The sequence below is a fragment of the Oryx dammah genome, unplaced genomic scaffold (genome assembly GCF_014754425.2).
Source record: "Oryx dammah isolate SB20612 unplaced genomic scaffold, SCBI_Odam_1.1 HiC_scaffold_5, whole genome shotgun sequence".
Lineage (NCBI taxonomy): Eukaryota > Metazoa > Chordata > Mammalia > Artiodactyla > Bovidae > Oryx > Oryx dammah.
The window spans coordinates 97,363,752-97,382,043 of record NW_024070189.1 but is presented as its reverse complement, the minus strand read 5'-3'; the positions used below and the strand labels follow the sequence as shown (position 1 = coordinate 97,382,043).

The 18,292-nt window shown below is 53.5% G+C and overlaps 1 protein-coding gene across 7 annotated transcripts; it reads right to left on the bottom strand.

The window, feature by feature from the left end:
- Positions 1–396: 396 nt before the first annotated feature.
- CC2D1A (coiled-coil and C2 domain containing 1A) lies at positions 397–18,274 on the bottom strand. Of its 7 annotated transcripts, none has more exons than XM_040240900.1 (29): positions 17,985–18,268; positions 16,499–16,634; positions 14,878–14,993; positions 14,720–14,785; positions 14,324–14,458; positions 13,993–14,227; positions 9,651–9,775; positions 9,129–9,201; positions 8,875–8,946; positions 8,652–8,782; positions 8,499–8,571; positions 7,105–7,238; positions 6,621–6,732; positions 6,366–6,538; positions 5,518–5,640; positions 5,379–5,437; positions 5,171–5,287; positions 3,771–3,844; positions 3,636–3,694; positions 3,463–3,514; positions 3,260–3,359; positions 3,081–3,171; positions 2,258–2,395; positions 2,102–2,166; positions 1,494–1,557; positions 1,276–1,402; positions 1,118–1,194; positions 997–1,044; positions 402–915 (listed from the first exon to the last, which is right to left on the bottom strand). In XM_040240900.1, the coding sequence occupies exons 1-29, from the start codon at positions 18,042–18,044 to the stop codon at positions 895–897; spliced, it is 2,856 nt and encodes a 951-aa protein (XP_040096834.1). In that variant the 5' UTR covers positions 18,045–18,268; the 3' UTR covers positions 402–894. The 7 variants fall into 7 exon arrangements, with proteins under 7 accessions (XP_040096830.1, XP_040096831.1, XP_040096832.1 ...); XM_040240899.1 differs by having other exon boundaries at positions 408–915; positions 2,102–2,181; positions 17,985–18,274; XM_040240901.1 differs by having other exon boundaries at positions 408–915; positions 2,102–2,163; positions 17,985–18,274.
- Between the last annotated feature and the right edge of the window lie 18 nt (positions 18,275–18,292).

Here is an 18,292-nt window from a genome sequence, read left to right as displayed (position 1 = left end):
GGCTCTCGTGCCGTATCCAGCAGTGGAAGCTGAAGCTCTGGGATGCTAAGTGCGTCCGGCAGTCTAGTCCAGGTCCTGGGGCCCACGAGCGGCAGGGCTGCCTTGCAAGGCCCTGAGACGCACATGGGTCACCAAGCACCACCACATATGACCTGACCTTGTGTGTAAACCCAGATACACCCAAGGCCACCAGCTGGAGAGACATAAGCAGATGCCCTCAGGTGCACTACAGACACACGCATGGGCCTTCACACACATCTCTGCAAAGAGTGTGTGCATAGACCATATCCTTCATGGGTACGCTCCCTGCTCCTCTCGCAGGCACCTCTTCATCAGCCCCCAGGGGTGGGGCAGCCCAGCCCAGGCACTGGGGCCAGGAACAAGAAACAAGGGCAGGACAGAGTGAGCCAGGTGTGGCCCTGGCTGTTTATTCCATGTGTCTGCCCTGGGGGCCCAGCTGGGCCAGGGCAACCCTCTGGGGAGCCTGGCTGACCCTGGCTCACCTCAGTGGCTTCTTTGGGGTGTGGGTGGGCATCAGGGTTAAGGCTGGGGAGGGACAGGGAGTAAAGTGCTTGCAAGGGCCCTGGGGGCTTGGTCCCAGCCATCCTCCTGCTTTGGAGGCCGGCAAGGGGCTGTGCACCCCTGGGCTGTGCAAACTGACTTTCTGGGGCCCACCCAGCTGGGCCTGGGTGAGGGGCACACACAGGCTGGCAGACTCTGCTGACGCCCCCTGCTGGGGGAGGCTCCGGCCGGGCCAGGTGGGCCCAGTGGGGTATGTGTCCGTCCAGAGTTGACTGTCCACTGATTGTCTGCTTGTCTGGTCCGAGGTTGTGGCAATATAGGGGCTGCAGGACCGCTCGCAGCTCTCTGGGGGGCCACCTGTCCCTTTGCCCCTCACCGGCGGAGCCGCTGCAGCTGCGGGGAGAAGTGGCCCGGGTCAGGATGGGGGACAGGACCACACCTGCCCACCTGGCTCTCAATGCCCAAGCTGCTCACCTCACTCTCGACCAGGTTCCGTCTATACAGTGCCTCCTTGGCAGCCTCCTAGGGGGTGAAGAAGGAGTCAGCGGGCAGCCCCTAGTGGCCCTGGCCACGCCCCCACGCCTGCCCAGCTCACCCTGCTGCCATCATTGCCCAGACGCCGGGCAGCCTCCGTGTAGAACTGTAGCTGGCGCTCCAGCTGGGCCATGTACTCTGAGGGATGGAGGTGGGGGGGCCATGAGGATGGGCCCACGCCCCCCACCCTTCCCCCCACACCCATCCCTGAGCTCCTACCCCGCCGCATGCCCGGGCCTCCCTGCTCCAGCTGCGCCCGCTGCCACTGGCTGCGCTGCAGGATGTCCTGGTACTGCTGCGCGACCTCAGGGGGCACCGGCCGCCGCGCCTGCCTGAGGGCCAGGATCTGGGGTCGGGGGAGAGGATGCAGAGGGAGCTGTGAGGGACCTGCGGACCCCCCAGCCCTGCCCCACTGAGCCTCGTAGGGTGGCACCCACCTTCCGCTCCAGACGCTCTTGGTCGAAGGCCAGCACGCTGAGACTATGCAGGGGCCGTGCTGATCTATGGGGTTGGGGAGGGGGAGGGGCTGCAGGGAACTCCCATCCCCAACCCTGTTAATTCAACAAACATACTGGGCCCCGGGGGACAGTGGGAGACAAGCCAGGCCCACCCCTGTGTTGCTGAATCCACCACCTGACAGGGACAAGGGGTGTACACCCAGGCAACTGTGATGCCAGGTGTCAGGGAGGGCTTCCTGGAGGAGGTGACAGCCAAGCTGAGAATCAAAGGAGTCAGAGCTGGGCAGAGGAGCAAGGAGCAAGCGTGGCGATAGGGGTGCTCAGGGTGCTGTCACAGAGAAGCCAAGAGGCTCATGAAAACTAAATGCAGCCATGAACCAACAGGAAGAAGGCTGGATTATTGACAGTGGTCTGATCACAAAAGGTCTTAAAGATCAAGCTGAGGAGTTTAAACTAGATGCTCCAGGAGAAAAGGAGCCAGGAAAGGAGAGACATGCTTTAATCTGTGCCTGATGGTAAGTTGTCCAGGAGAGGCTGAGATAAGAAGAGGGGCATTCTCTCCAGCACAGCTGGGCCCAGTCACCTACCTGTTCCCTGGCTCCCTCATAGGAGCAGGCATGGGAGGAGCCTTCCCTTTGGGGCCAGCAACCTGCTTCAGAGGACAGAACTAGTCTTGTGAGTCTCAGCCACCTTGAACCAAGCCCTCCCTTCCCTCCAGGGCTGCTGACGGGCAGGGGTCTCACTGTGGGCATGGATGCTGGCACGGGGTCGATGACCAGCCACCTCTCAGTCGTGGTCTCCAACTGCTGGGCTGTCAGTGGCTCGCGAATCCGAACCATCACCTCCAGCCGCCCCCCTGTGGGCCTGCGACCATCCAGGACCTGGGGGCAGTGAGGGGAGCCTGTTCAGAAGCAGGCAGTGGGGCTTCCCTGGTGGCTCAATGGTAAAGAATCCGCCTGCCAGTGCAGGGGATGTGGGTTCGATCCCTGGTGCGGGAAGATCCCACATGCTGCTGAGCAACTGAGCCCGTGTGCCACAACTATAGAGCCTGCGCTCTAGAGCCCGGGAGCTGCAACTGCTGAGCCCCCATGCCGAAACCACCGAAGCCTGCGTGCCCTAGAGCCCGCGCTCACGACAAAAGAAGCTACTGCAACGGGAAACCTGCGTACCACAACTAGAGAGTGGCCCCCGTTTGCCACAGCTAGAGGAAAGCCTGCGCAGCAACAAAGACCCAGCACAGCCAAAATAAATAAATAAATAAAATTCCCCCCAAAATAAATAAATAAAAGAAGAAACAGGCTGTGGCTGGAGGCTCAGGGCTGGGCTCCAGGACAACCAGAGAAATTTCCAAAATATGAGCCTCTGGGTATGGCTGAGACACCAGCCGCTCTTAATGGAGCAGGGTGCAGAGGATACTTAGGGCTGGGTAGTGGGGAAGCCTGGTATTCCCGGGAAGGGGCTGTGCCAGCAGAGAGGACCTTTGGGAGGCTCAGGGCAGGGAGCATCTGGTTGATGTTCGTGAGTGGCACGGCAATACCCGTGTTCAGACCAATGTCCACCTCTCACCTCAAGGACCTCTCGGACCTCGCATGCCGTCTCCAGGGCGTCCAGTTTCAGCTGAGCTGTGCCCAGGACCCGGTCAGTCTTAAAGAGCCCCCTGTGTGTGTGAGAGGGGACAGAATGATTGGCCCTGGGCAGCTTCCCCCGCTCTGGAGGCCCAGAAAGCACCTGTGGCCCCAGCTCACCCCTTGTGGACCACTTCGAACTTGATGCCTTTGGTCTGGATGGCCCTTCGGAAGCCACGGTGGCTGCGGTTGATGCAAAGCTTGAACTGCTCCTTGAACTCTGCCAGGGGAAGGAGGGAGAGAGGAGGGGCAGGGTCAGCTTATGGTCTCATGGGCTTTCTGTGGGGATGGGAGGCGGGGGACTGCTTCCTGCCAGGGCTCACCAGGGGAGTCTGTGTTTTTGATCACGCTGGTCTTGTCTTTCTGAGCTTCTTCCTGTGACCAGACAGGAGGTGAAAAAGCTCAGGGGCTGGGGCCTGCCCTTGAATCCCCGCCAGACCCACACCCTCCAGGCCTGAAGGGGCTGGAACCCATCCCCCCTCAGCTCCCCACGTACCACGTTGGGATAGGGGAAGTCGAACCGAACAAAGACATCCAGGTCACCAGGAGACAGCCCTGCGGGAAGACAAGGGTCAGAGTTGGGCAGATGGGTGGACCCCACAGCCCTGCCCCTTGCCTGGTGCCCCCTCACCTGGCGGTGTGGGCAAGCTGATGCCCTTCACGATGAATAGGAGCATGTCGTTGCTGCTGAGGTCAGGGAAGATCCTTCCGGGAGGGAGGGTGGGAGACAGGCCCTCAGTGCCACCACCCTGCCTGCCTTCTTGGCCCTCCCCTCAGTCTCTTGAGGGTGTCTCAGGTCCTAGGCTTGAGTTTTAGAACCAGACAGACTACAATTCTCATTCGAGGTCTGCCACTGGCTACTTGTTTAGTCCTTTCATAAATTTGCACATATTTATTTGGAACCAGCTCTGCACCAGTCAGTGGCCTCACCTCTGTGGGACCGCTTGCCTTGCATAGGATTTCTGGAACCTTCTAGAATTTTCTGGAATCTTCTAGAATTCACCAAGTGCCCTAGCTGCTGTGGGACCTTCTCTTTCTCTGACAAGGTTTTTTTGGCATCTACTATATGCCAGCCAGTGTCTTCACTGCTGAAAATACAGAGGCAAATGAGGCAGACTGCGCCTGTGTTCAGGGAGCCCTGGCTAGCTGAGTGAACAGATGACCCCGAATATATAAACAAACAAAACAAAAACAACTCTGCAGAGGATTAAAACACTGGCGTGTGCTTGGGAGGTGCTGCTCTAGACAGGGCCATCAAGGAGGGCTTCTCAGGAGAAGTAACATCATAGGTGACTCTGAATGTCAAGAAGAGGCTGCTACAGGGACTTCCCTAACAGTCCAGTGGTTAAGACTTCGAGTTTCCACTGCAGGGGGCATGGGTTTGATCCCTGGTCATGGAATTAGGAACCTACAGGCCATGCAGTGCAGCCAAAAAAAACTTTTAAAAAAGAAAAAGAAGAGGCTGCTACATGGTAATCTGTATAAGAGGGTATAAGCAGAGGAGACAGCCGGTGCAAAGGTCCTGAGTGGGAACACGGCTGGTGTGTCTGACTGACCAAAAAGAAGTCTGTGTGGCTGGAGGTGAGAGAAGTGGGGTCAGTGAGAGGAGATGAGGGGGTGACAGGGCGCCAGGCTCTGCAGATGTGGGGGAGCCAGCGTGAGGGGTGCAGGTTCCTACGTGGTGATGTTAGGTTACCCCAGTGGCCACCCCTAACCTTGTGTACAAGTGGGAAAAATGATCCCAGCTCCCTGGAGTGTGAGATGATGTAACGGGAGCAGGACCCTCCCCACCACTCCATGAGCTTGCCCAGGCCTCTGCTTTCACTAGACTGCCCCCGTTTCCAAACGCGTCACTGCCAACACGCCACTGCCATCCTTCTCTTACACGGCACGTCTGCCTCAGGACACTGGCACGTGCTCTGCTCCCACCAGACCACCCAAACTCTCCTCCAGAAGCAAGACCTCTGCTGGCTTCTGGGGAGTGTGAAGCCCTCTCCAAAAGGGCCAGTGGCAGGGTACAGGGGGCCTTACTTGATGACGCTGAAGGTTCTCTGTTCAAAGCGAGCAGTGGGCGTGGGGAGACCCCGGGCAAAGGCCTGCTTCAGAATCTCCATGCTCCGCTTACAGTCCTCCGCCAGCTTCTCAAATCTGCCAGCGAGAAGGCCCTGCTCAGGTCCCTGGTCCCGGGGCAGGCTGCGGGGTGCAGAAGTTGGTGGGGCATGGGGGCTGGGCTTCTTACTTGCTGGTTTCAGCGATGTTGCCTAGCTGAGTGAACTGGTTAGAGTGGTTCAGGCACATCTGGGGGAGCAGAAGACAGTGAGGGGAGGGTTGGAGGGGCGCCGTGTGCCTGGTGACCTGGGCAGGGAAGCCCCCTTCACCTCGTGCTGCTGCCTTATGAGCTTGGTGAGTTCGCCGTAGCGTCGGGCAGACTCCTGAGACAGACCTGGGCCAGGGCGCTGGACCAGGGCAAAGTCATCCTTGTTGACAGGGGCAGGTGGCACCTGGGGAGGACGAGGCTTGTGAGGGAGGGGCCTGCTGGACTACCATGAGCAGACCCACCCAGGGCTCTGTGGAAACATCACACCTCCTTCAAGAGGCCTTCCCTGACTACAGCTCCATCTGCAGGCCCTGTTCTTCTTTCCCAAGGAGAAAAGTAATCCTCAAAGGGAAGTGGATGGTCTGTCCCACATGGCACAATTTGTTACCCTGATCTCCAACCCCTCTTCCCTAGTAATGGAGCTCTGGCTGGACACACGGCAGCCCAGCAAGAGACTACATTCCCAGCCTCCCCTGCAGCTAAGTGTGGCCACATGACCCAATTCTGGCCAATGGGAGGCAAGTAGAAGTGACGGCAACTCCACATCACTGCCCATAGCCCGGAGGCAGATAAGGCATCCCCCCCCTTATCTGGTCAAAGGTCAATCCACTTTGACCACAAGGACAAGAATGACCTCCTAGGGTGTCACAAAGTAGCATGATAGAAAGAATCTGGGCCCTGAAGGACTTTTTTAGACGTCTGTTTTAGAGACCAGAATGCCCTGAGTGTTACATACAGGAAACATAAATGTCTGTCTTATTTCAGCCACTGTCTTGGGCCGGAAAGGGGGGTTTGTTACAGCAGTTTAACCTGGACCCTGATGAATACATTCCAAGTCATGTGACTGCTAAGTGGCAGAAGTCTGAAGGGTGAGTGCCTGGGAAAGTCCAGAAGGCCTAGAGGGTTCACCTTGGTGATGTCCACAGGCAGCCCATTGCGTGAGGCCTCCAGCATGGGCTCCAGCCCCTTGGCCTGGCGCAGGTGCATCTTGGCGCCCTCCACGTCGTTCTTCTGCTTGGCTCGCAGCGCAGCCTGCAGGAGCTGCTTCTTGCGGCCCTCCAGGAAAGCCAGCTGCTGCTGGGCTGTGGGTATAGGGGTGTTTGCGGGTGCTGCCCCACCCACAGCCAGGCAATTGGCTGCCCAGGTGGGGAGGGGTGTACCTACCTCTGGTGGATGTGCCTTTGGGGGCTGCTTTGGCTATGGGGGCGGATCCTGATGGGGGTGCCTTTGAAGGTGGGGCTTTGGGCTGGGCTGTGGGGGCTGCAGGGCTGCTGAGCTGCAGAGGGTTGGAGAGCAAGTCAGAACTTTCCCAGCGCCTGTGATGAGTCTGCTGCCCACAGGGTTGAGGCCTGACAGCGACAACACTGACCATCTCAGTTTCTATTTCTTCAGCACTGAACACAACATACGATCTTGTTCACACTAAACCTTGGCAACAGCCCCAGGAGGTAGGGACTAGTACTGTGCTCACTGTACAGAGGAGCCCGAAGTTCAGAGGGCAAGATGACTTGCCCGTGGCCTCATGGCCAGGAAGTAGCAGGCCCAGATGTGCAGCTGGTTCTTCCTGGCTCAAGGCCAGGACTACTGGGGCTTTGCTTTGCTGCCATGCCACTCCCCTGCCTCACCCCAAGGCCCTGGCCCCTCACACCTTCTTAGGCTCCTCGTCCTCTTCGTCCTCAGGGCCTTCATCCTGGTTGGCCAGCTTCATGGCGGTCTCCAGGACCCCCACCAGGCTCTGATGGGTGGGCTCGGTGGCCTCCAGGCCCTGGATCGGGGGAAAGCCTAGGTGGCCAGTTGGGACCCAGTCAGGAGGGTGAGGCCCACACTATAATGGTTGAGACACAGGTTCTTCCCCTGCTAAGGAGCTTCAGGCCTTTGAATCTATGTGGGTTGGCCAAAAAGTCTGTTCTGGTTTTTAAACCCTGAACGAACTTTTTGGCCAACACAATACTTTTGCGTTTTCTTGGTTCTTTCTTTTCTTTGTGGAAGGGCTGGGTGGGCTGTACCACGAGGCATGTGGGATCTTACTTCCCTAACCAGGGATCGAACCCACGCCCCCTGCAGGGGAAGTGCGGAGCCTTAACCACTGGACTGCCAATGAAGTCCCTGAATCTATTTTGAATGCAAGGAAGGAGCTGCTGCTGGTTTGGTGGAGATGTCAGACCATTCTAACCTCCTTCTTTGCTCTTGGCTCCTCTTGCCTGACCCTGGCCGGGTCTTGACCAGACTCCAACAAGCAAGCACCATGTGAGGTGGCATGCTGGGGCATAAGAGGTGGCCCTGGGCCTGGAGGGACTCCCGGGGGACCAATGTGCAGAACTGTAATTGCTCTCATGGTGGACACACAGGCAGCTCTGAGACCCCAGAAGACATCTCCAACCCACCGGCGGGGTGACGGGAGGCTAGGGAGATCTCTGTAAAACTGAGAGCTGATGACTAGGAAGGAGTGAGTCAAAGAAGAAATGGCCAGGGGCTTCCCTGGTGACTCAGTGGTAAAGAATCCGTCTGCCAAAGCAAAAGTCATGGGTTTGATCCCTGATCCAGGAAGATGCCACATGCTGCGAAGAAACTAAGCCCCGATGCCACAGTGTCTGAGCCTGGGTTCTAGAGCTCAAGCCACAACTACTGAAGTTCACATGCCTTAGAGTCTGTGCTCTGCAACAGGAGAAGTGACCGCAGTGAGGCCTGTGTACCACAACTAGAGGGTAGCCCCTGCTCGCTGCAACTAGAGAAAAGCCTGTGCGGCAATAAAGACCCAGCACAGTCAAAAAATATATATAATGTTTTAAAATAAATAAGTGACCAGACAGTGGTGGGCTGGTGAACAGACTCTTCAGATAAAAACCTCCTAATTTGTAGTGTTTGCCAATTTCTGTTGTATAAACATTCCCATGGTAAACGATTTTAAGGTACCCATTGTCCAACAAGCTTGCAGAATTTCTGAAGGTGCAGCCATCAGCTCCCTGGGCCTGGAGAGCAGAAGGGAACAGCACCTGCAAAGGCTCAGAGGGTGGTGGGGTGGGGCTGGGGGGCAGGGCCTACCTGGAGGCACAGGCAGCTCCGCCACGTCCACCGCTCGGCCAGCCTTGTGGGCTCGAATGGCGTCTTGGTATTGCTGCAGGGAACACAGGTGTCAAGGCTTCCTGGGCAAGGTCTCTAGGGGTGGCCGACCCGCCTACTTGGGTCTCCACGCACCTTGACGATGCGCTCATGCATGCGAGCCTTCCGCTGGTCCCCCTTGGTCTTGGCTTGAGCTGCAGCCACGTGGTACCGCTCCATCCGCTGCTCTAGTGCCTCCAGGAGAGTCTTCGGGGGTGGAGGAGCCTCTGGGTCAGACCAGACGGTAGAGTTAAGGGTCTCGGTGAGAGGAGACTGTCTTGCTCCGGCTGGCCCACCCCACAGGGTCCCAGGAGCCTACCTGGCGTGGAGGGCACCACAGCAGGAGTTGGAGGCTGCACAGGTGGTGATGGTGGGCCCTGGGGCAGCTGGTCTAGGGGTAGACAGGTCCAGTCCAGTGGGGGGCTTACTTGTGGCCGCCCTTCCCCCGACCAGGCTAGTCTGGCCTGAGGCTGGGGTCCCTGGGGTCCCCTTGACCAAAGGGGCGGCAGCATCAGCAAGAACGTCCTGGAGACCTCCAGCAGTCCTGGAGGATGGGCAGGGTGGGGTCCTCACCAGGTGGAGGGGGCAGGCGCGACAGGTCCACAGGCTCTCCCCGGCTCAGAGCCTCCAAGACAGCATCAAAGCTCTGGGAGAAGGAAGATCAGGGGAGGAGGCTACAGCTGGGGGCTAGGACCCCATGGGGAGCCTCCACGACCTGCCACACAGCAGATGACTCCCCACTCTGTCACTTCCTTTGCAGCAAGCATCTTTTTAAAATTTTTAGTTTTGGCTGTTCTGTGACCAGGGATTGAACCTGCTCCCCTTGCAGTGTAAGTGCAGATTGACCTGGTGGTCAGTCTCTGGACCACCAGGGAAGTCCTTTTGTGGTATTTTGCTCAAGCCTCCTCTAGACATTTATGCCCATTTCACAGAGAGGGTAAACTGAGGCTTCAGGAGGTGCAACAAACTATAGTCACGGAGTGACCAGGATTCAAATCTGGGTCTGTCTTGACTCCAGAGCCCCTGTTCTTTGCTATCACACAATGTTAGAAGCATCCTGTCCTCTACCTCCAACCCTGACCCCTCTGGACGCACCTTGGCCACACGGAAGTGTTTGGCGGCAGTGGCGGTGTCTCCCTGCTGCTTGGCGTGGAGGGCAGCCAGCTTGTACTCGCGCTGGCGGCTCTGCAACTGAGCCAGGGGGCCAGGGCTGCAAGGACCTGGGAGAAGGGATGGTGCACAAACTATTTCTACTTAATTCTCACAACAAAGGACCACCTTAGAGATGTGAGAACTGAGGCTTAGAGAGGGGATGCTGTTTCCCCAAATCACACAGCCTGAAGAAGGCACAGTGAGGACTCAACCCTGTGACTGTCAGTCTCTAGAGCCAATGCTATTTTGCCCCCAAGAAAATTCTGGAAAACTTTCTGTACTCTTACACATTTTTAAGTTGACATCTAAAACTTTTCATTTTGAGGTGAGAAAGTAGCAAGTGCTGTTGTTCCTAGTGTCTTCAAATACTGACATTTGATAAAGAAAATCATCACACTACTCTTTTAAATCAAATGTATCCTAACTACCATAGTGATCTGAAACTCACCGATATTTCCCTTTTTATTTTTTCAGATTGTGGTAAAATACAAGATAAAATTTACCATCTTGACCCTTTATAAGTATACAGTTCAACGGCATTAAGGACATTCACATTGTTGTGCAACCATCACCACCATCCAACTCCAGCACTCTTTCCATCTTTCCCAGCTGAAACTCTGTCCTCATTAAACACTAACTCCCCACCCCCCTCCCCCAGCCCCTGACACCCACTGGTCTACTTTTTGTCTCTGGGAATCTGACTCCGCTAGGGACCCCCTATAAGTGAAACCATACAGTATCTGTCCCTTTGTTGCTGGCTTATTTCACGCAGCATAATGGCTTCAAGGTTCATCCATGCTGTAGCATGTGTCAGAATTTCCTTCCCTTTTCAGGGTGAATAATTTTCCATTATATGGATGGACCACATTTGTTTATCCATTTTCAGGCATACCTCTTAGTATACGTCTGGTTCCAGATCACCTCAATAAAGCAAATGTTGTAATGAAGTGAGTCACTCAGGTTTTTTGGTGTCCCGGTACATATAAAAGTTATTATACTATACTGTAGTCTATGAAGCATGCAATAGCATTATGACTAAAAAAACAATGTACATACTTTCACGTAAGAAAATTTCATTGTTCCACAGGGTAACTAAGCCCATGCACTGCAACTACTGAGCCTGAACACCTGACAGCCCATGCTCTGCAACAAGAGTCGCCACTGCAACGGGAAACCTGCTCACTGCAACTAGAGAGAGCCCACGTGCAACAAAGGAGGCAGCCAAAGATAAATACTCATGAGACTAAAATAAAGGTATTGTTAAAAAATGCTAACTACCACCTGAGCCTTCAGCAAACTGTAGCAGTAACACCGAAAATCACTGATCACAAACCCCCATAACAAGTATAATAATAATGAAAACCCTTGAAATCCTTTAAGAATTGCCAAAATGTGACAGACAGACACAAAGTGAGCAAACGCAGTTGGAAAAATGGTGCCAACAGACTTCCTCAGAGTACAATTACCACAAACTGATTTGTAAAAAAAAAAAAAATCACACTAATCTGTGAATTGCAATAAAGCAAAGCTGAAGAAATCCAGGTATGCTTTATCAGTCAACAGAAACCGGACACGTGGAAGCTTTTGGGATCGACTAGGGATTGAACATGTGTCCTCTGCATCGGCCAACAGATTTCCAACCACAGGACCATGAAGTCCTACTTTTTAAATATACGCCAGGGTTCACAGTGAACAATTAGGAACTTCAGATCTTCCCTTATTTACATACACGTTTTTGGCAGAATTGTATCCTAACATGATGTATTTGGGTACTTGAGAGTCTTTTTTTAACACCTTATTGTACATTTAAATGTACCTTTCTGCAGTGTATCAGCAAAGTTGGGAAACAGGATTAAATGGCTTTTAAAACACTATATTAGATACAGCTTCAAATAATATGCCTAATATGTTCTTAGGAGAAGTATTCTTAAATTGACATCAATAAGTACAATTGTTGGTATTAAAAAAAAAAATACAATAGATACACCACTCACCACCCAGATATACATCCTAGAAATACCTGGAAAACAGTACAAAGTACCTGTTGTACTTTTTCAGACTGATAACTGGACTCACTGCTTTGTTTTGGTGGACTTGCCTGAGAAGGTGTCCAACTTGAAGCAAAACAACTTGACATTTTTTTTTAATTGAGGTATAATTAATTTACAATGTTGTGTTAATTTCAGGTGTATAGAAACCTGATTCATTTATGTATCTATATAAATAAATGTTCTCAGATTCTTTTCCATTATATATATAAAAATGTGTAAATCTACCGTATAGGATAAGTTCCCTGGGCTATACAGTAGATCCTTGGTTTTTTTGGAACTATTTAATATATAGTAAGGTGTATCTGTTAATCCCAAACTCCTAATTTATCTCTCCCTGCCCAGTATCTTGACATTTCTTAATGTGGACCATTTTTAAAGTCTTTATTGAATTTGTTACAATATTGCTTCTGTTTTATGTTTTAGTTTTTTGGTCCCGAGGTATGTGGGATCTTAGATCCCCGAGCTGAGACTAAACCTGCATCCCCTGCATTGGAAGGCAAAGTCTTAACCACTGGACTGCCAGGGAAGTCCTGTAACATCCTGACATTTCATTGGCTTTATCTCCTGCCACTGAAAGTCCCTCTCAGTGTTAAAATTTATTTGGGGGCAGAATTACTGTTGGAATTATTTTTTGCACAAAACTGAGCAAAGCTTAACTATATCGAGCTTTTTTGATAAATAATTTTGATATACTAAGAGTAAAATTGTATTGGCGAGGCAGCTCTTGTTGACAAGGTGGGGGCCGGGTCCACCCACTAGCACTTAGCTCCTGCTTCCTTGTTCATTCTTTTCCTACTTTCCTTTTTTGTTTTTAATGTGCAAAGAAACCTGCTTCACATCATCAAATAGATGGGAAGAGACAGAGTCTTACAGATGTCACGTGATTTTCAGGGTCCCCGCGCAGCTATATACAGAAAACCCCATTATGAAAAACTGTTGGTGATTTCAGCTGAGAATCTCAGGTCACGATTTCCAATAGTCATCTTTGAGCTTTACTAAAAACAAAAGCTTAGAAACCAGCTTGGCTGAAGCACTCAGAGACTAGGGGTTCACTTTCTGAACCTCAGGCCAGCATTTGGAGTATCTCAGTTGGTTTGCCCCATTTTCTTTTCTTAAGGCGGGGGAAGGGGAGGTTAAGGGAAAGAAAACTTCTTGGGAGGTGTGTTCTCCAGCAAGTGAGTTTTAGGAACGATGGACAAGCTGAGGGCTTGGGAACTGTTCACTTAATACTCTATGGGTGGGGGCCTTCCCTGGTCGTCCGGTGGTTAAGAATCTGCCTGCCAGTGCAGGAGACATGCGGTCGATCCCTGGTCTTGGGAAGATCCCACATGCCATGGAGCAACTACGCTTGTGAGCCACAACTATGGAGCCTGTGTTTGAGAGCCCTCAAGGTGCAACTACTACTGAGCCTGTGCACTCAGAGCCCATCCTCTGCAACAAAAGAAGCCACCACAATAGTCTGTGCAGCACAATGAAGAGTAGCCCTTGTCGCAACTAGAGAAAGCCTGCGAGCAGCAATGAAGACCCAACGCAGCCATAAATAAATAAAAATAAATCTTAAAAAAAAAGAAAAAACTCTATGGGGAATTCCCTGGCGGTCCAGTGGTTGGGACTTTGCACTTTCACTGCCGGGACCTAGGTTCAGTCTCCGGTCAGGAAACTAAGATTCTGCAAGCCACATGGCACACCCAAACCAGAACAAACCCAAAAAACCATAATGCTGTTCAGTTCTAAAAAGGAATGGCATTCTGACACATGCTGCAGCATTTTGCTAAGTGAAGGAAGCCAGACACAGGAGGACAAATAGTGGATGATTCTATTTACATGAACTATCTGTAAGAGGCAAATCCAGAGACAGAAAGCAGAACAGAGGTTCCTAGGGACTGGGCAAAGGCGAATGGGGAGTTAATGTTGAATAGAGGGGGATGAAAAAGTTTTGGAAACTGATAGAGGTGGTGGTTGCACAATATTGTGAAAGTGATAAATATCACTCAACTGCATGTTGAAAAATAGTTAAATGGCAAATGTTTTGTAAAATATATTTTACAGCTACCACAGACAGAAAACCTCTCCTGTGAGCCTGTGTTCCCCTTGGAAAGTAGCATCTGGGGAGGGAAAAGTGTTAAAAAATATCTAAAAATCAGTGCAGGCCATGTACACCCCCAACAAAGGGCCAGCCACTAAATGGATACCCCCGCATCAGCCCACATCAGCCAGCCCTGCCTGTGGCCTACCTGGGGGTGGCTGGGGCTTAGCTGAGGCCAGGGACGAGGATGGAGCAGCGGAAGGAGGACTCTCCACGACAACCCGGGGATCTGGGGCCAGCGGGTTCAGAGGGGCCGGCTGGGTGGGTGCAGGCGTGTGGCTTGGTGTGGCCACTGGACCCTTCCCCACAGCCACAGGCGGCGGAATGTCCCCTTCGTCGATGGCTTTGCCCTTCCGGACCGAGGCCAGCAGGTTTTCAAGTGTCTGGGAGAAGGTGTGAACGTAGGTTTGGGAGGAGCCTGGAGCTGGGTGCAGGGGGCAGTGGTGAGGACCTGGTCACCCTCTTGTCTGCCCACTCACCTTAAGCCCCCGGTCGTAGCGCCGCATCTTGGCACTGTCTCCGGCTTGCCTGGCGCTTTCGATCGCAGTCTGGTAGAGGGCCAGCCTCTCCTGCAAGGTGGCCTCCAGCCCTGGGCTGGGGGTTGTGGCCTTTGGCTGCGGGAGGGGCCAGGTGCACAGGCTGGGCGGTGACCCCTCTCTCAGACCCACCCCGACAGCTTCCTGGGCTGAGTACCTACTGTATACCAGGTGTGTTGCCCCCCCCAACCCCGAAGGGGCAGAAATCATCGCCCATCTCCCAGGGTGGAGAACTGGGGATCAGAGGCACCCCACCACCTGTGTGAGGCTCCGTGGTTGAGAGGGAGGAGGGAGCCGTTGAACCCTGGGCTGCACAGACCACTGTTGTCAGGGGTATACCTGGGCCACAGGAGGGTGGGACTCTGAAGCCTTCTGCTCCTCCCCAAGGACCTCATTCAGTTCCGCCTGCAGGGACACATGGCCGGGGGCCAGTTGTGAGGGCCTGCTGGGTGGACAACAAGGGGAGGGAGGTCTCCCGCTCCGCCCCGGGTGCTCACCAGCAGGTCATCATCAGCCTCCACGTCCTCCTCGTCTGTTCCCTCCTCTTCATCCTCATCCGGGTCTCTCATGCATAAGCTGGCCATCTTCTCAATGGCTTCCATGGGCAGGGGACCTGGAGGCAACGCGAGGCCCCAGCTGAACCAGGATCCTTCAAGAGTCCCCGGTCTCCTGTCCCATTCACCCATGGCCATGAAAATTAGGGTAGCAGGCAGTGGGCAGTATGTCTCCCTCTCCTGGTTCTTCCACGGCACCCCACTGTCCTTGGGCCAATAGGCATGATCCTACTCCCTGTCGATCTCCCTGGCCTCATCTCTTCCTTGACAAGCCTGAGTTGGAACCCCAGATCTGCAACTTTCTCACTGTGGGACTTTGGGCAAGTCGCTTCACCTCCCTGGGCCTTAGTCTTCCCATCTGTTAGATGGGGACAGTAACAGTTTCTCCCTCACCATAGACTGCAGGGACTAAAGGTAAATGCAGCTCTTAGAACAGCACACTGTCAGCATTTCGTTGTTCATGTAACTCTTGTTATTCACGGCACCCATGTTCTATAAAGTTGGAATTAGTGAATAATGAGCCCACTGGCCCTGAAAGAAATACAGCATTAGGTTCCCATGAGCCTCTGGGCACAACACTGTTGTCAAACAGGTAATATATATCCTTGTTTTATGTGTGTTTCTACTTAAAGACACCTTCTTTAATATATATTGTTGATTCATTAACACAGAACTTGAAGCCAATAGCACTATAACTGATGCCTGAACGAAGCTTATCTACAAGGTACATCCTAGTCTTCTCACGCTAAGGAACAGGAGACAGCACTCTGGCACTATGCTTGGGGCCATGTGGATCCGCAAAATCAACAAAAAGCACAAACATGAGAAAAGCGTGACATTCAACAGACCAAGAAAAGGACACTGTTTATGCGCTGAGACAAGAAGGCAGAGTGTCGCCTCAGCAAGGAACAGGCACACTGGGTGACTCAAACTTCTGGCAGCTCCGTGCATGTCTGTGAATGACTGCAAAAGTGCAACAAGCAACTAATTTGGAGGTTACAAATAAATTTAAACCAATAGATGAATTTGGAATCTGTAGCTAACAAGGATCAACTGCATTAGCTATAAAGTGTAAAGGTTCCATGTGCCCAAGCTCCAGCCCCACTTGACCCCTGCAGAGTCCCCTGCCCCCTGCCAGCTCTTCCAGGGCCTGTGCACAAACTGTGACTCACCCCCTCCCCCACTCTTCACCTGGCCCTTCCCATTGCAGGTTCCTCCTCCTGGAATCCCAGTCCAGCCCACAGGTCTCCCCCGATCCCAGCCCTGATCACAGAACCATGGGTTGGAGGACATGCCACATCCATTATTGGTGATTATTCCCATTTTACAGACAGGGAAACTGAGCCCCATATAGTTGCTGAAACTCAGCAAGTCACACAGCCAGTTAGTTGCAGAAGTGGGACTTGAATCCTCATTTTGGGGCCAGAGCCGATTGCTTAACTCTTCCCCAGAATTAGGTTGCCAGGCGGACAGGGACCTTCTCTGTCTGCATATTCTCATCGCCTCAGTGCCCAGCTCCAAACAGGAGCTCAGAAAATGTTCAGGGGTGTACTGAGAGTCTCACCTTTGCCTTTAAGCTTCTCCAAGGCTTGGGGCTGGCCTCCCACCAAGGCCAAGAACTCAGCCTCCAGTTCCTCATCGTTAACTCCATCTTCAGGGATCATCAGGCCATCTGGGGAGAGGTCAACTAGCAGGCCCAGCTGTGGAAACAATGGGGCTTCTGTCATACCATGGGATGCACCCTGGCTAGCTAGAGGTAGCTATGATGGACCTGGAGTCCCCTGGGGAGGAACTCAGGGATCCTGGGGAAAGCCAGTCAGCGAACAGGCCCCGGACACAACAGGTGTCCAAGATGGGCCAAGTCACTCCTCTGGCACAGATCAACATGGGGCAAAGGGCAGGTAGAGAGAGACCCAACTGCCTGCTCTGAGCCCACACCCATGATGGGTTGCCAGCCAAGTTCAGTGGTGAAATAAGGCCCTACACCCTGCCCCAAAGCAAAGTCACTCTGCACAACTGGGTTTTTCCATTCCAGCATCTTCAGCAGAGGGAGCTGTGCAGGAGGGCTGGAGGTGTCAAGAGTAAAAGGAAGCACAGACAGCGTTGAAGTTGGAAGTGAGGTCTTGGCTGTGTGAAACACCTGTCTTCCTATCCTATCCTTGTTAATGACCAACCATGACATGATAATATTAGGCTGAAGTACACAAATTACCCCCTTTTCTTTGGGTCAAAAATGGCCAAGTATCAGCAATCATACAACGGCTCCATCTAATAGTAATGATGATGATACCATTTATTGAGCGCTATGTTCTAGCACTCTCTGTAAACTATCACAGATAGTCGTGACTTTTCACAGCTATCCTGTGACATACATTCTTAAGGCCTCCATTGTACAGATGAGAAGACTGAGGCTTAGAGGTGTGAAGCCAAGTATCCAATATGGAGAAGCCCGGAGGGAACTTCAAGTCAGCCAGACTAATACCTGGGCACTAAGTTTTGGCCTGAGCTCCTTCCATCAAAGCTGAGAAAAATCAAACTCTCCCAGTGCCCAGGAAAAAGGTAATAAGGGAGGGAGACGGGGCCCAACCACAATTCTGTGGGCTCACGGCAAAGACTGGATTTGCCTTTAGGTCTGGCCAAGCAGTTGATCCCTATGACCTTGGACAGTTATTTTCACCTCTCTGGGCCTCAGTGTCCTCATCTGTACAATGGGGATAAAAAAGTATGACCTGGCCAAGCTGATGCCAGGGTTCCACAGTGTTCAGTCCAGGAAAGCCATAACTGTCTTTCTTATCCCAGGTTCGAGGCCTTCTCCTCCCTGACTGGAGCTGCTACTGCAACAGGTGGCCCTGAGCCCTGGGCGGGGCGCCAGGAGCTGGGGAGCCCGGGCCAACAGGCCTTACTGTGGGGGTCAAACCTAACCTAGGGGGCGGGGACGTGGGCTCACCTGGGAGTGGAGAGCCGGTTCCCCTGTGGGGTGGGGCCCTCCCTTGAACGTGTGACAAGGGTGGGATGGGATACCTCGGCGGGGCCATGGGATACAGACTCACCTGGCGGGCGGTGGCGGCGCCTCGGCCCGGGGGTCCCGGGGGTCCCTTCCTCTTGTGCATCTTCCAGGTTGGCTACTCGGACCACTGGACCCCTGGCCTGGCCTTGCCCTGCCTCCTCCCCCGGGGCCTATGGCAGCGCACGCGCCCTTCCTGAGTCCCACGCCCCTTGTCGGCGCCCCGAGACCGCCGACCCCAAGCCCTCGGCCCCCAGGTGGCTGCCCCACTTCCGCCTCGGCCCTCTGGCGCCGCGGCACCGGAGCTCAGCCACTGGACTTGCCGGGCCCCACAACACAGAAACTACAATTCCC